Source organism: Ascaphus truei, chromosome 4, assembly GCF_040206685.1.
Source record: "Ascaphus truei isolate aAscTru1 chromosome 4, aAscTru1.hap1, whole genome shotgun sequence".
Lineage (NCBI taxonomy): Eukaryota > Metazoa > Chordata > Amphibia > Anura > Ascaphidae > Ascaphus > Ascaphus truei.
The window spans coordinates 208408609-208423816 of record NC_134486.1 but is presented as its reverse complement, the minus strand read 5'-3'; the positions used below and the strand labels follow the sequence as shown (position 1 = coordinate 208423816).

The 15208-nt window shown below is 45.0% G+C and overlaps 1 protein-coding gene across 1 annotated transcript in view; it reads right to left on the bottom strand.

Moving 5' to 3' along the window:
• Window positions 1–15208, bottom strand: part of NID1 (nidogen 1) — a 149053-nt gene that overhangs the window by 81372 nt on the left and 52473 nt on the right. Inside the window, exons 5-7 of the mRNA XM_075596801.1 lie at window positions 14023–14172; window positions 5335–5586; window positions 4346–4546 (exon numbers count right to left, since the gene is read on the bottom strand). Coding sequence (XP_075452916.1) covers window positions 4346–4546; window positions 5335–5586; window positions 14023–14172 — 603 coding nt within the window. The remainder of the gene's footprint in view (window positions 1–4345; window positions 4547–5334; window positions 5587–14022; window positions 14173–15208) is intronic.

The window sequence follows — 15208 nt, the reverse complement described above, 5'->3', positions numbered from 1 at the left end:
CCGCTAATCTCTGGTGAAAATGATTATCGTATTTCCACCAGACTATGCCACCAGATACTTTATAGGCACTTCAAATCATATCAACATAACAAAATAATGCTGAACACCTTTCCGGTGATAATACTCGCCAAAATGACAAAGCCTTGTAACCAGTTTCTGAACGTCTTTGCTAACTGCTTTTTGCTTCCAACCAGATATGACTTTAACCTCTTGCCTTTTTATCAATTCTTTCTAAAGTCTCCTTATCCAAAGCTACAGTAGCAAAGTCAATACATCTAGAAACTCTCTTTTCCAAATGTTTTTCTTTCATTTCTCTCGACAAAGGCATGCCTAATGGGCTACCACCAAACATTTAAGCATCCTTATGAGCTATATTTGATACAACATTCGCTGGTTTCTTTATGTTAGTAGACCTATATTCCATGTATACTACTAACCCCGCATCCAACTCCAGTAGAATCATCTAGCTTGTTCACTAATGTTTTTATTACACTCACCAATTTACCAATACTCTCTTTATTATTTTTCTGTTTATTCTCTACTCCACCTGACCCCTTCCAGACCCTAGTTATATCATACTCACATTACTGCTCTGCTGGTATAAAACAAAAGTGGCCTTGTAGGTGCACCTAAGGGGATCCCCCTATATCTTATATCATACTAACCAATATTCTCCTCAACCCCCATTCTGTCAGGTGTTCTTGCTGTCACTAGTGGCTGTCTAGGGCCTGTCTGCTCTGATTCCCTCCTGTCAGCATGCTTTCTTGCTGTCTCCCTGCTTGATCTGCTGATGACGTCACCCAGCAGCCAGTGTACCGGGCACATGCCGGCGTTCTCCTCTGCCTCCCACATGGAATCTACTCCCTCAGGCTTACGTCGAGCTGCTAGCTCATCAATCTCATGGGCCCCACTCACCTCTTCTGCATGGGTCCACCGTTCAAGGCCTGTCACCCCCATCACTCTTCCTATGCGTCCCTCTGTCTCCATCCTGGATACTGTAGAAACTTATGAGCTGGCCCATTGCAGACCTACAGCTCCTCTTACTGGTTCCTTTCCTCTGCACCAGTCCTCACTCAGTACTGAAATATGTCTACGATATGCTGGTCCCGCTTCAGGGCTGTAACCTCTGTTGAGCTGGTGGCCTCGATCTCCTAGGCCACTTTGCACCCACTGCTGGCTCTTCCTCAGCTTCTGGCATGGTTGGAACTGACTCTGGCCTGACAACTTCACCTACAAACCACTCCAACACCTCCCTTAGCCACACTCCCTCATCCTTGTATACTTTTATCTCATTGCAGCTAAAATGGCTTCTAAAGCTGAGTCCCCGCTGGTGCTGAGCGCGCTGGCGCTCAAAGCATGCGAGCCGGGTGTCCTGCATCTACTCTGGGGGGGGAGGGGGGGAGAGAGGGGGGCGGCATTGCCGAATAGTTGAGCGAGGGGGAAAGTAAAAAAAAAATGATTTACCTAAGCGCTGAGCGCCGGTAAGCGTGTGTGCACGCGCATACCCGCGGGCGCATCGCATGAGCAGGGACTGGCATTTATATATATACTAGCTGAGAGACCCGGCGTTGCCCGGGAGTCACACTGTTCCCCCCCCCCCACACACACTGTCTCCCCCCCCCCCACACACACTGTCTCCCCCCCCCACACACACACTGTCTCCCCCCCCACACACACACACTGTCCCCCCCCCCACACACACACACTGTCCCCCCTCCCCCACACACTGTCCCCCCCTCACACACACACACACACACACTGTCCCCCCCTCCCCCACACACACACTGTCCCCCCTCCCCCACACACACAGACTGACCCCCCTCCCCCACACACACACTGTCCTCCCCCACACACACAGACTGTCCCCCCCTCCCCCACACACACACTGTCCCCCCCCCCCCCACACACACACTGTCCCCCCCCCACACACACACACTGTCCCCCCCCCACACGTGGGCCGTGGCCTGTAGAGGGTCTGCGGTTGCGGAGGGAGATCTGTGGCGTGCGTCCCGGTCCGCGGGTCGTAGAGGGTGTGCGGTAGCGGGAGGGAGATGTGTGGCGTGGTGGGCGGTCCGCGGGCCGTACAGTGTGTGAGGTAGCGGGAGGGCGATCGGTGCCGCGGCCTGTAGAGGGTCTGCGGTTGCGGATGGAGATCTGTGGCGTGTGTCCCGGTCCGCGGCCCGTAGAGGGTGTGCGGTAGCGGGAGGGAGATGTGTGTCGTGCGCTGGCGTTCGGAAGAGCTCCGTGCGGGCCGCTGCCGAAGTGAGTAGGTAGCCGGTTGCGATGTTGTTTAGCGGGAGATGGGAGGGGCGCGGTAGCGGGAGAGAGATCTGTGGCGTGTGTCCCGGTCCGCGGCCCGTAGAGGGTGTGCGGTAGCGGGAGGGAGATGTGTGTCGTGCGCTGGCGTTCGGAAGAGCTCCGTGCGGGCCGCCTCCGAAGTGAGTAGGTAGCCGGTTGCGATGTTGTTTAGCGGGAGATGGGAGGGGCGCGGTAGCGGGAGAGAGATCTGTGGCGTGTGTCCCGGTCCGCGGCCCGTAGAGGGTGTGCGGTAGCGGGAGGGAGATGTGTGTCGTGCGCTGGCATTTGGAAGAGCTCCGTGCGTGCCGCTGCCGAAGTGAGTAGGTAGCCGGTTGCGATGTTGTTTAGCGGGAGATGGGAGGGGCGCGGTAGCGGGAGGGAGATCTGTGGCGTGCGTCCCGGTCCGCGGGCCGTACAGTGTGTGAGGTAGCGGGAGGGCGATCGGTGCCGATGGTGTTTGACTGTAGGCCGCGGCCTGTAGAGGGTGTGCGGTTGCGGAGGGAGATCTGTGGCGTGGACCGGGGGGGGGGGAGTTGGGGGTGGGCGAGGGTGGTGTTTTGATGAGGCAGTCTGCAGTGTTTGGTGTTGTGTGAATGTGTGTGTGTGCAGTGTCTGCAGTGTTTGGTGTTGTGTGAATGTGTGTGTGTGCAGTGTTTGGTGTTATCGTGCGTTGTGTGTAGATGTTGTGTGTAGCTGATTCTGTACCTGATTGGGCAGTCTGTGATAGCAGACGGTGAGGGTTTTGATAGCTGTGAAGCGTGGCCCCAGAGCAGTGAAGGTTGTGCTGCAAATGCAAAGCGTTCCCAAAGCTCAGTGAGGGGTGGGACAGTGTAGAAGTATTAGCTCAGTGAGGGGTGGGACAGTGTGGCATTGGTGTTGGACGCAGGCCAATGAGAGGTGTGCGGGGGCGGGCATTGGACGCAGGCCAATGAGAGTCAGTGAGGGGTGGGACAGTGTGGCATTGGTGTTGGACGCAGGCCAATGAGAGGTGTGCGGGGGCGGGCATGGCCTGAGCCGGAGTGACAGACCCAAGGTCCTATGCGATTGGCCCTTGGGACGCAGACATACAGTGCTTTCTGAAATATATAGTAGATATGCAAGTCACCTCGCCAAGCACCGCCCGCTCAGCGAGCTCAGCGTCAGCGAGGACAAAGCCTTAATCTAAGTTATTAACCCCACTAGGTCCAGGTTGTTCCTCATCATCCTGAAAAATACTCCTGATGAATTACCCTCTCCATTCATGATAGGGGTGAAGTATGGGAATTTATATATTTATTAATTAGGAAAAAATATTGATCCTATTTGGGAAACTAGAGTCCTGAAAAATGTAATATACTATAACAAATGGGAAGGAAAGCAGCAAAACAAACTTCTCGTGGTGTTAACCTAAAAAGTATGACACTTACTCTTACTAATATTAGCTCCGCCCATTTATCCAAACTATCAATGGCTAAAGCTTTCCAGAATATTCCATATGAAAAGCTTCCCACCCAAAATCATTAACCCATTCTTAGCTCGGTTTATTCCTCATCAACAATCATGATCCCAATTCATACATGGGGTTCTGCTTTACATTAGTTTAATGAATAGGCCCCATGGACTGTAATTTGTACTAATCAGATGTATAACATTGGTTGCCTCGTTGTCATAAATAAGCTGAATTTGATATTGTGCTCATATTGCTAAAATACCTCACATTTTCCTACACCTGCATTTCAATGTAAAGCACCACATTTGATTGTTAAGTTTTAACTTTAAACCAATAGTTGTGAGTTAACGAGTTCAGCAGCACATAGCTCCTGCTTTCCAAGATTTTCTGTTCACATAGAAAGTGCTACTATTGATTCTATTAATGTATAATGGAAGGTAGCAACATGCTTGTAAGTAATTCAGACTAGAACTGGACGTGCACTAATATAGTGGGGTCGTTTGTACAGTGACATACTGAACAGGGGGACAACTGATAAGCTCAGGTAAGGTGACATATATGACAAATAAGAAAATATTTAGATGGAATACGGGATTAACTAACACAATTAGTACTTACCAGAGCTGGACGTTTGATATAACTCAGTATAAGGTTCAATGTGGACTACCGAGCCAAATGGTATCTCTGGCACACGGCCTTCAAGTTCCGTACTGATAGTGAGGTGGCCATGCTCATCAATGCCACTGAACTGCTGCTTAATAACTAGCTTCTCATTTCCCTGCAAGAAAGTGACCTCTGCTCTTCGTGTAAATTCTCCACCTAAAAGACAAAATAGTTGAACTTAACAAAGTGATAGAACAGCAGTGAATGTCCTAGTTATGAGGCAGCGCCAAGCAACCCAATACCTCCTCCCAATATGTACAAATATTTGTACATTTATTACTTTTTACTCTTTCCTTCATTTTTATTTTTGTTTTATTTTGTGTACATATTGTGTTCATCACAAATATTTTTAACTTAATGAAAACAAGATATTTTGTAAAGCATTTAACTCCTCAGTTGACAGTAAGGACAATAATAAAGGGTTAACCAATTGAAAGGCAAATTACCAAGTTACATTTAGGATTTGACTCAGCGCCAGTAGTAAAAAAACAAAAACAAAGTTTAAGGTGCTTCTAAATGAACTTCCAAAGAGCAAGATACAGTACATAGCCCCATAAAGTTATAATTTATGTTTCATAATTGGCGAGCCCATTTCTCTGAGCATCTAAGGTCAATGATTTCTTTTTAAAAAAATAGTATATTATCTTTTTAAATAATGATATATATTATATATATAATATTATATATATATATATATATATATATATATATATATATATACACTCTCTGCCTGAGAGTTCTTAATACAAGTTGTTTGTACATGAACAATATCTAACAAGTAAGAAGATATTTGTGATGCCTCATGTACAAAGTACATGCACAAAAGAACTTTCAAACTCGTCCATTGAAAATATCAACAATTGCGAAATAGTCTCAGGTCTCATAAAGCTATAATGGAAGCACACAGTTGGCAGGGGTTTCCACTAGTTCATTCTTGAATTTACCAGTAATGCTGAATCCATTCTTATATCCTGGCTGTTGCAGTGAAAACATCCAACCAATAACACCACCGATAGAGGCAAGCGGAAGCAAGGAGTAACCCAACGACTCAACGATCGTGCTAATGGCAGTGTAAGCTCGTCCGTCATTAACCACAACGTAAGAGTGGAGGTCGATATTCTCGAATACAATTGGAGATGGATTACTTCCAACAAAGACTCTGCCTTTGACTTTACCATTTACACGCTGAGCGGATCCTGAAACACATGATATTAATTCATTAATGTTTGAAAAGAAAGTAAATGTTCTGTGTGTACAGTACATAACAGGACAAACAAAGCAAACATTGTCAATAAGTAAACCTGATTTAAACATACTGTCCCGGCCAGCTTAAAACTAATGCGGCTGCCTCCGCAGTTTAAAGACAGCTGCGCGCGGCGTGCGGCTATCTTCGGCCGTTTTTCCCACGCCTCGGACGCTTTCAATAATAAGCGCCATTAGCGCTTATCTATTGAAGCGGCCGCCACGCGGGAAACTCCGTTTTAAACGGAGAAAAGCCCCGCTGTCAGCCCGCGATACACCCGGCAAGCTTTAGAATAAAGCTGGCCGGGACAGTACTGTGTGTAGCCATTGTCATTCACACTACAATTAATATAGGTAATATTCAAATCCCAGTGTCGCCTCCTTGTTACCACGGACAAGTCATTTTCTCCCTGTGCACCAGGAGCCAAAATTGCATTGTAAGGTCTATGGGGCAGGGGCTCATTGTGCCTGAAAACTGTATGAACAGCGCAGTGTACAGTGTCAGCGATATACAATAAAAAAAATATATCATTATAATATTATAGGTCTGTTTATAGAAAGGTGAATCCTGTACTAATCTGTTATTCACTGCTCCTACATGTAACAAATTTAAGGGGACGCCACTTTGCCTGACTTGAAAAAGACCTTTACGGTCGAAACGTTGTGTTTTTTGGCGAATAAATTAAATTCATTCCAAATCCATTGTGCCTTGCGTTGCCCTTCTCCGTGCATCATTGGATCTGCTGCAGGCTTCTATCCTTTCGCAGGAGCACCGGTAATTGTTTCATACTTTAAATACCTTTTTAGTGTGCAGCTTTCACCTCATTACAAATTTAAGGGGACCCATAACGTATAGCTCTAATCAATTTCCCAAGTTCATTCTCTGAAGCAAGAAAAAAGAAAAGGAACAGCCACTTCATCAGGTTTTAGTCACTAAACCAATAACATTTATTTCTAAACATTCCATCTAATGAACCAAAGCCATCCATTAATTGTTGTTTTTAGTAAGAAATTAATAACAAAAAGAAGCTCAGGCATACTCTTTTAATCTTACTATTATGATCAAGAACAGAGAGTTTGGAAGAAGGAAATGAGGCAGGTAATAGTTGGTACTGTATATCAGATGGTGAATGTGTGTTCTCATGGCCAACATGGAAGCCCAAGCCCGACTCGTACACCCATTAATTGTGATGGTCACCAGGGTAGGGGTGATGAACATGTTGGTCATGTTGGCCACAGAGGAATGTGTGGAGATGATTAGGACCAAAGGGGTAGATCCTCAGAAGGTGGCTAATTTGTTAATGTTATGCTATCTCATTTTAAAGTATTTGTGTCCATAACACACATTGCCAAAGCTGCTTAAAGCAGCAGTTCACGCTGCCGTTTAAAAAATAAACAAATAAAAAAAAAAAATCCATTCAATATGTGCATCAATACAATCTACACACTGACAAGTGTTTAGTTAAGTTGCCGATCGATCCGTTCTCCTGTGATCGATCAGCGAAGATCGGGGGTTCACTAAATGGCTGTCAGTGCAGCAGGAGAGGACCCAAGATGCAAAGTTCTGTGGGGAAGATCATGTGACCAGGCAGTTACTAGATACAATTGGTGCACTGCTAGTGAGAGGGCAGGGCTCAAAAAGGGGTGTGACAGAGCCTGTTCCAGAAGAGGAAGGGGAAGTGTGATAATAATAAAAAAAAAATTAAAGACATTTTTAATGTAACGCTACAAGTATTTTCTCATAGTACTGAACTAATTTATTTTAAAAAATACACATGTAGGATATTGCTTGAATATTGTTTAGTCACTTTCCTTAAAAATAAGGGAACCTTACATTTTAATGGATCTTACTGTAGGCTTCTTTATTCTGAAAGCCAGGGTCATATGTAGATGATTTAGCCCAGATAGTGTCAACTCGGACCTCTTTTCCAAGCACAATAAGTCTGTTTCTTTTCTTTACTTTATTTGTGGAAAGCAGGGTAAAAGACAGGTACTTGTGTAGAGATGTAGATGTTGGGATAATGTCTCTATGTGGGTGCTTGGTAGTTAAAGGCAGGTGAAAAGATAATCCTACCATACAGGAGTTTACAGCAGTGCTCACTCATCCAGAGGTAATGGTGGAAAAGGAAGTGAGGGGCAAGGGTCACACTAAAATGGAGTGAGACTGCACTACTGTCAGCAAAAAGACAGGGGAGAAAATGGGAAAGTCCATCAACTGGAGGACTGGAGATGTTGCCAGAGCAACCAGGGGTGTGACAGCTTGGAAGGAAAAAGAGATACATAATGTATCCATTCCATCTGCACTGAGAGTGAACTGCAAGGAAAGTGACATCCTAGTGCAGCTAGCAGGGGGAACTGCCAAGGGAGAGGGGGGCTGAACAGAAAAGGCAGACAGGGGTATTTCTGTTCCATTACATTCTTTATATGCAAATCATAAGGTAATGAGCACTTTAACTACAGATGCAGCGGCTGTTATTCGAACACTTCATGCGCTGTATACCTCGGAATACCCATGTCATGGCGTGCGATTTCTTCCAACCGTACCGCCTTTAGACGCGTGTGCAGAAAATGTCATTTTAGTGTTCTGGCTTTTAAACACCTGAAATTGACACAGTAGCACAGCAGCACAGTACTGTACACATTACAATTAATTCACACAATCCATGAAATTCAAACAAAGCAACCGCGATAAACACGTGTGCCTGGGGCGATTGGCCGAGATAATGCCGCGTGGAGTACAGCAGCGCACACGAAAACGGCGCCGTGATTTGTTCGAATAACGGCCGCTGCATCTGTACCAATGGAGAACCTCAGACCTCCATTACTGTTAAGGTTATGCTATTAATGTAGCCATATTTAGCACCTGCTGAAAGCTGCCCTTACTCACTTCTAAACCCTGAGGAGTATTGAATTATTTCTCCAAAAGGCCTGCAAGGGAAAAGGTTGTAGGAATGAACCCTTTCATGATAAGTTATAATAACAGATACATGGTGGAACATATAATGGCTGAAACACAGCAACAAATTAATATTAATTTTTATTTTTATGGATTAACTATAATATGTTGTTTAATGATGAAAGTGAATGTTCGATATGTTTATTTGGCCTACTATTGTATATATAATTTATGGTATAAAGTATACGTTTACCAGAATGAATCTACACACGCGGCCGGGCTAAATCTAATGCGGCTGCCCCCGCAGTTTAAAAACAGCTGCGGGCGGCGAGCGGCTGTCTTCGGCCGTTTTCGCCCGGTTTTCCCGCGCCTCGGGCGCTTTCAATAGTAAGCGCCATTAGCGCTTATCTATTGAAGCGGCCGCCGCGCGGGAAACTCCGTTTTAAACGGAGAACAGGCCCGCGGCTAGCCATCTATGCACAGTACATATGAGAAAATGGTTTCCAAGGAGACAGAAATAACCACAATAATATTGAATTAAAAAATTAAATAAAACATTTAACATGTATAATATTGAACAAACATAACTATATACATTGCAGACAACGAGAAACATATAAATAAATTTACAAAGTACGCCTGGTGTGGATGGGACCAGGGTAATGTGGCCATGCCCTCCCGCATTGCCCAGGTCACTGCAATGCTGGTATTTACAGCTGTGGTGTGTTAATCTTTCCTAATAACGTTATTTCCCAATGTGCATGTGCTGTGTATTTTTTTTAGGTTGCGGTAATCCCCCTTATCAGGTAACGTTACATAGTTACATAGTAGACGAGGTTGAAAAAGACGTACTGTACAGCCATCAAGTTCTACTTATGCTAAGTTTAGATGACAGATACTTGTCTTATATTTGTACTCACAGTATATTGATCCAGAGGAAGGCAAAAACAATACCAGTAAAATATCATCTAATGATAGCTCATAAGGGGGAAAATAAATTCCATCCTGACTCAAATATTACTCCCTGGATCAACATCCTTCTCATGTTTACTTATTTGGTATATCCCTGTATACTGTACCTTTCCTTTCTAAAAAAGATATTCAATCATTTTTTGAAGATATCTATTATATCTGCCATCACAGTCTCCATGGGTAATGAATTTCATATTTTAACTGCACTTACTGTAAAAAAACAAAAACCCCTTTCCTTTGTTGCTGGGGAAATATCCTTTCCTCCAAACTTAAGCATGACCCTGTGCCCTTTGTACTGCCCTTGGGATGAATCGTTTTTTTTAAAGCTCCTTGTATTGTCAAGACGCCTCTTTTCTAATGAAAACAAATCTAATTTAGCTAGCCTTTCCTTCTAAATCAGATTATACATCCCCTTTATTAATTTGGTGGCTCTTCTCTGCATTTTTTCTAGTTCCATAATGTCTTTTCTAAGAAGTGGTGCCTAGAACTGTACTCCATATTCAATTACTATGACTGCTGTCTGCAAGCACTCCTAAATCCTTATCCATCAAGGATTCAATTAATTTATCCCCATTTAATTATTTATAAGTTGCCTATTTATTCTTATTTCCCAAATGCATACAACGCAATCTCCCCCTCTACGCGTTTCACCCTTACAGATAGGGCTTCGTCTCGGAGTGGGGAGAAGCGGTGACTGCCTGCTTAAGTACACTCAAAAGCCCGCGAAAATCAAATTAAAATTTAACCTGTTCAGTACCTTTGCCTGTTTATGTGTTCATTTCCTATGTCATGCTGGTACATTACAAAAATAAATGTGGTCTGTATCAGACATGTATAAATACACATAGGATATAGTGTCAGGCAGTGTATTGACAGTAAATCGATATTTAAAAAGCTCGTCTCATCACTGCAAAGATGTAAATGGTTTCTTAAGTCTATGTCATATGGTTAACCACAGCTTCAAATCTATGTTGATATGTAAACCATTTTATCAATATAAAGACACATATTAAGCATACCCTTCATAGTAGATATTAAATGATGCTGTTTGACATTAGAAAATTGGACCAAATACTTTGAATGGGGAGAGGGGGGGGGGGAGGATGGGAAAAACAAGAGGTGGAGAAGGGGGGGGGAAGGGGGGAGAGGAAAAAGTAAGAGTGGAGCAGAGCAAAAGCTATAACTTAATGTAGTTAATAAAAATGAATTACCTAAAACTTTAATTGGAGGATACAGATATGCTATCATTACTCAAATTAAACACATTGCCAATATCTAAAGAAAACAACGCAGGTCCCAATCAATATTGAGTCCATGGGGCTGTAACGTATTTAATGTGTGAATCCAATGGGCCTCTCGCTGATGCAAGATCTTAACTCTGTCCCCTCCCCGTGGGGGAAGAGCAACATGTTCAATGGCGCAACATTGAAAATTCTTTATAGAGCCCAGTGGACATTTATTGAAGTGTATTGGTACTGGATGTGTCATGTCATTATTTTTTATGAGTCTCAAGTGTTCCAAGATGCGGGTTTTTAAGGCTCTACTCGTTAGCCCTACATATTGTTTTTTACATCCGCATTGTAGTGTATATATAACGAAACTTGTCTGACATGACATAAACGTTCTAATATGGAATCTGCGTGTTTCTTCACGGTTGGAAAATTGAGTGGTTTTGATCATGTTCGGGCAGATCTTGCAATGTCCACATTTGAACGAACCAATTAATTTTGGAAAAAAGGACCCAATCTCTATCCTCCTCCCTGAGCCGTTCCTCCATGGCACGGCCCACACGCCCAGGCAAACGTTCTGCGCACGCGCTCCCGATCGCTTGTCTCCTATCGAGGTACACGCACGCCTCGGCGTGCCTCCTTCATCCCAGCCCTTTCCCTACCTGGTTCCTCCGCTCCTCCTTCCCCTCTGCCTCTCGTGCCAAGCGCCTCCTCCGCGATACTTCCCCCACGCTGTGGTACACGCGCGGTGCGCGCGCATAACAATGTTACAGAAGGCGCGCGCACCCGCTCTAGTTATCAGCCGTCCCCAGGCACTGGCTCCACCCCCCGTCGGTTGCAGGCTATTACCCTTGATTACCTCCCTGTCTCCTCCCCTGCTCTCACTGACCTATCCCTGCAATTACCCACTCAAACATCTGCTCCTCCCTTCACCCCTATTGGCCCTTCTTCCCATATAACCCCACTCTGTCCTCTCAGTCCTTGCTCTGCATAGCTTTCCTGTAGCTCCTGTGTATGCAGTGTCTATGCCTAGCTCCCTTGTCTGTTTCAGCTCTGGTTCCTGTCCCTGCCCCTGTTTGGATTCCTTTGGTTTGAACTTGAACTCTGCTTTGGACTTGACTACGCTGCCTTCTCCTGCCCTTGAACCCTGGCTTTCGGACTTCACTACGCTGCTCTCTCCAACCCCTGAACTCTGGCACTTGGACTTTACCCTCCGACCTCTGGCACCCCGGTCTCAGCAAGTATAACGTTAACCCTTACTCAACAGACCCGGCAACACTACTACCACACTCCAGGCACGCCCTCACTGCTGTGGGTGCTTGTTATACCCTTACCCACCTCAGTACTGCGGACTGGCCAGGTCTGCGGGCATACAGACGTTACAACTGAGAAGAGTAGGGGCCCAGAACAGGACCATGCGGTACACCACAGGTGATATCCAGGGGGTTGGAGTTCGAGCCTGAGATGGACACATGTTGGGATCTTCCTGATAGGTAGGACTGAAACCAGTTTAAAGCATGCTTCCCTATTCCAGAGCTCTGGAGTTTGTTAAGCAGGATAGCATGATCAACTGTATCAAAAGCCTTTGCAAAATCTAGGAATACTGCACCAGTGAGTTGTCCCCGTTCCATTCCACACTGGATTTCATTGCAAACTTTTAGCAGGGTAGTTACGGTGGAGTGTTTGGGACGAAAGCCAGATTGGAATTGGCTAGGGAAATTTGTCTTGGTATAGTAATCGCTTAATTGGGAGTGGACACATTTTTCCATGATTTTGGATAGAATTGGGAGAAGTGAGATTGGCCTGTAGTTTGAGACAGTGTTTTTGTCCCCACTTTTGAAGATTGGGACAACTCTGGCAGTTTTCCAGGTCTTAGGGATATGACCTGCAGACAGGATAGAGTTGACTATGGACGCAATTGGTTTGGCAATGGCTGGGGCACCAAGTCGTAGGAACCTAGATTGTAGTAAGTCAGGTCCGCATTGGCTGCTTAGTTTTAGTTTGAGGAGCGCTTGTGTAATCTCCTCTTCAGATACTGGGCCAAATTGAAAATTGTGGGCAGTGTTGGGAGGGGGTGGGGCTATGTGTGTACTCCCAGGATGAGATTCAGGTTTATGGTTTGGGCTGGGTTTCGCTAATAAGTTAGTGGCACACCCCACAAAGTAATCATTGAATGCATTTGCAATGTCAGTGGGGTTTGTCAGAGTAATATCCCCCTTAGTGATATTACTTGGTTGTTGATGGTTAGGAGGCTGGAATATATTGTTGATAACCTTCCAGAAGTTAGCTGGGTTTGATGTACTTTGGTGGAGATTGTCAGAGTAATATTGTGCTTTTGCGTGCCTTGTTTGCCTTGTGCACATGTTCCGCAGGCATCTGTAATGATTGAGATCCTTGGTCGTGCCAGTTACTTTGTAGCTTTTCCACAAGGTATCCCTGAGCTGGTAGAGTGCAATAAGGTCAGTTGTAACCCATGGAAGGTGGGCCTCCCGTACCCTTATTTTGCGTAGTGGAGCATGGGTATCGCAGAGTTTTAAGAACTCGGATTGGAAATAGTCGAGCGCAGAATCAGGGTCTGGAATTAAATCGATTCTGTGCCATGGGCAGTTGGTAAGGTCATCCAGAAACTGTTGTGGGTTAAAGTTTTTAAATGTTCTAGTGAGGAGAACTTTAGGGCTTGAATGGGGCGGTTTAATTTTCCTTTACACAGTACACTATTGCATGGTCACTGAAAATGTCAGGAAGGATGACAAAGGATTGGATTCTGCTGGGGTTTGAGGAGAGAATCCAGTCTAGCAAGGAATAGTTATGCGATTTCAGGTTTGTCCGTGTGGGTTGGGAAATGAGTTGTGATAGGTTAAGTGACTTGAGTTGTATCTGGATTTTGTGGTTTTTAGGGTCAAGCCAATTGAAGTTGAAATCCTCAAGAATTAAGTAGAAATAGCCATGTTAATCCAGTTGCGATAGTGCAGAGTAAATGAGTACTTCAGTATTAGGGGATACCGTTCTTATTTAGACTAACAATTGATATTATAAGACAAACTTTCGAGAGTTTTCTCTCGTTTTCTGGTCAGCACTTCCGATTAATCTAATTTGTGCCAAACTACTATCATGTAAAATTATAGTCATACAGACCCTCAGAATACATTTTATCTGTGGCAGCTAAACATCATCACTTCATTTACTCTTGTGCCCAGTCATATACAGGCTTAGATGAAAAATATACGGGGACTTTATTTCACATAATTCTATTTACACACAAATAAAATTGTGGCCAAAAAAAAATATCTTACCTTCTGGCACACATTGCCTTCCATTACCATAGTAGCCAGGGACACATGTACAACAAAATCCAGTTGAATAGTCTCTGCAAAATGCATGGCTGGAGCATTGATGGCGGTTGTTAGCACAGGTCTGCTGACTGCCTGTATTATAATGGAACACTAAAGACAAAGAATTATGTAAGAACAGAAAAGACAAAAAAAATTTTAAAAAAATCGATGCACAGCAAAGAAATATATACTTAGCCTATATTTGTAGTGTACAGTACTTACAGTATATTGATCCAGAAGATGGCAAACAAAAAAACACAGTGAAAAATCATTTAATGATATCTTAAAAAGGGAAAAATAAATTTCTTCCTGACTCCAAATATCAGATTACTCCCTGGATCAACATCCTTCCAATGCTTACTTATCTATATATACAAAACTGAAAGTGTTGTTTGTGCATCCCTGTAGACAATTTGATTGGTCCGTCGGTCCGCCCGCCCTCCCACGGCTCTCATTGGCCGGTGTGTCTCGCCCCCTCCCCCCCCGTGTGTCCCCCCCCCCCACGGGTCTCATTGGCCGGTGCGCTCTAACCCACTGTTACACTCACACCACACTTATACCGCTTAGGCCTCTCACCCGTGTGGACTGATCAGACCCCTTAGCTTCCTCATACTGGGTGAGCCTACCCTGTGGATTCCATTCCTCACACACCACACTGAGACAGCCTCAACCGCTCACCCCTGGAGACGCTGACCACCACACCGACCATCACCCCTGGAGACACTGACCACCACACCGACCAAAGTAAGCCGAACCCTGATGTTGCGGATGGTGCCACCCCCCCACTCACCCCTCTGGCCTTGCCACCCCCCCCCCCTTTCACCCCTCCGGTCTTTACCCCTCCGGTCTTAGCGCCACTGGACCTCCTGAACAACGCCACCACCTCCCCCTCTCACCCCTCAGGCCCCTTTCGTAAAACTAAGCAGAGCACACGGCACAACCACCCCCTCCCTCACACACCTCCAAACGCCGCCGCCGCCATTTGACGCATTTACATCCCGGGCAACGCCGGGTATATCAGCTAGTCCTTCATAAATCAATGCTGACTATTACTAATAATTTTGTTTTCTATTAGGTATTCCTGAATATTTTCCTGTACTAAACCTTCAAGTAGGTTCCCCACTATTGAAGTCAGGCTTACAGGTCT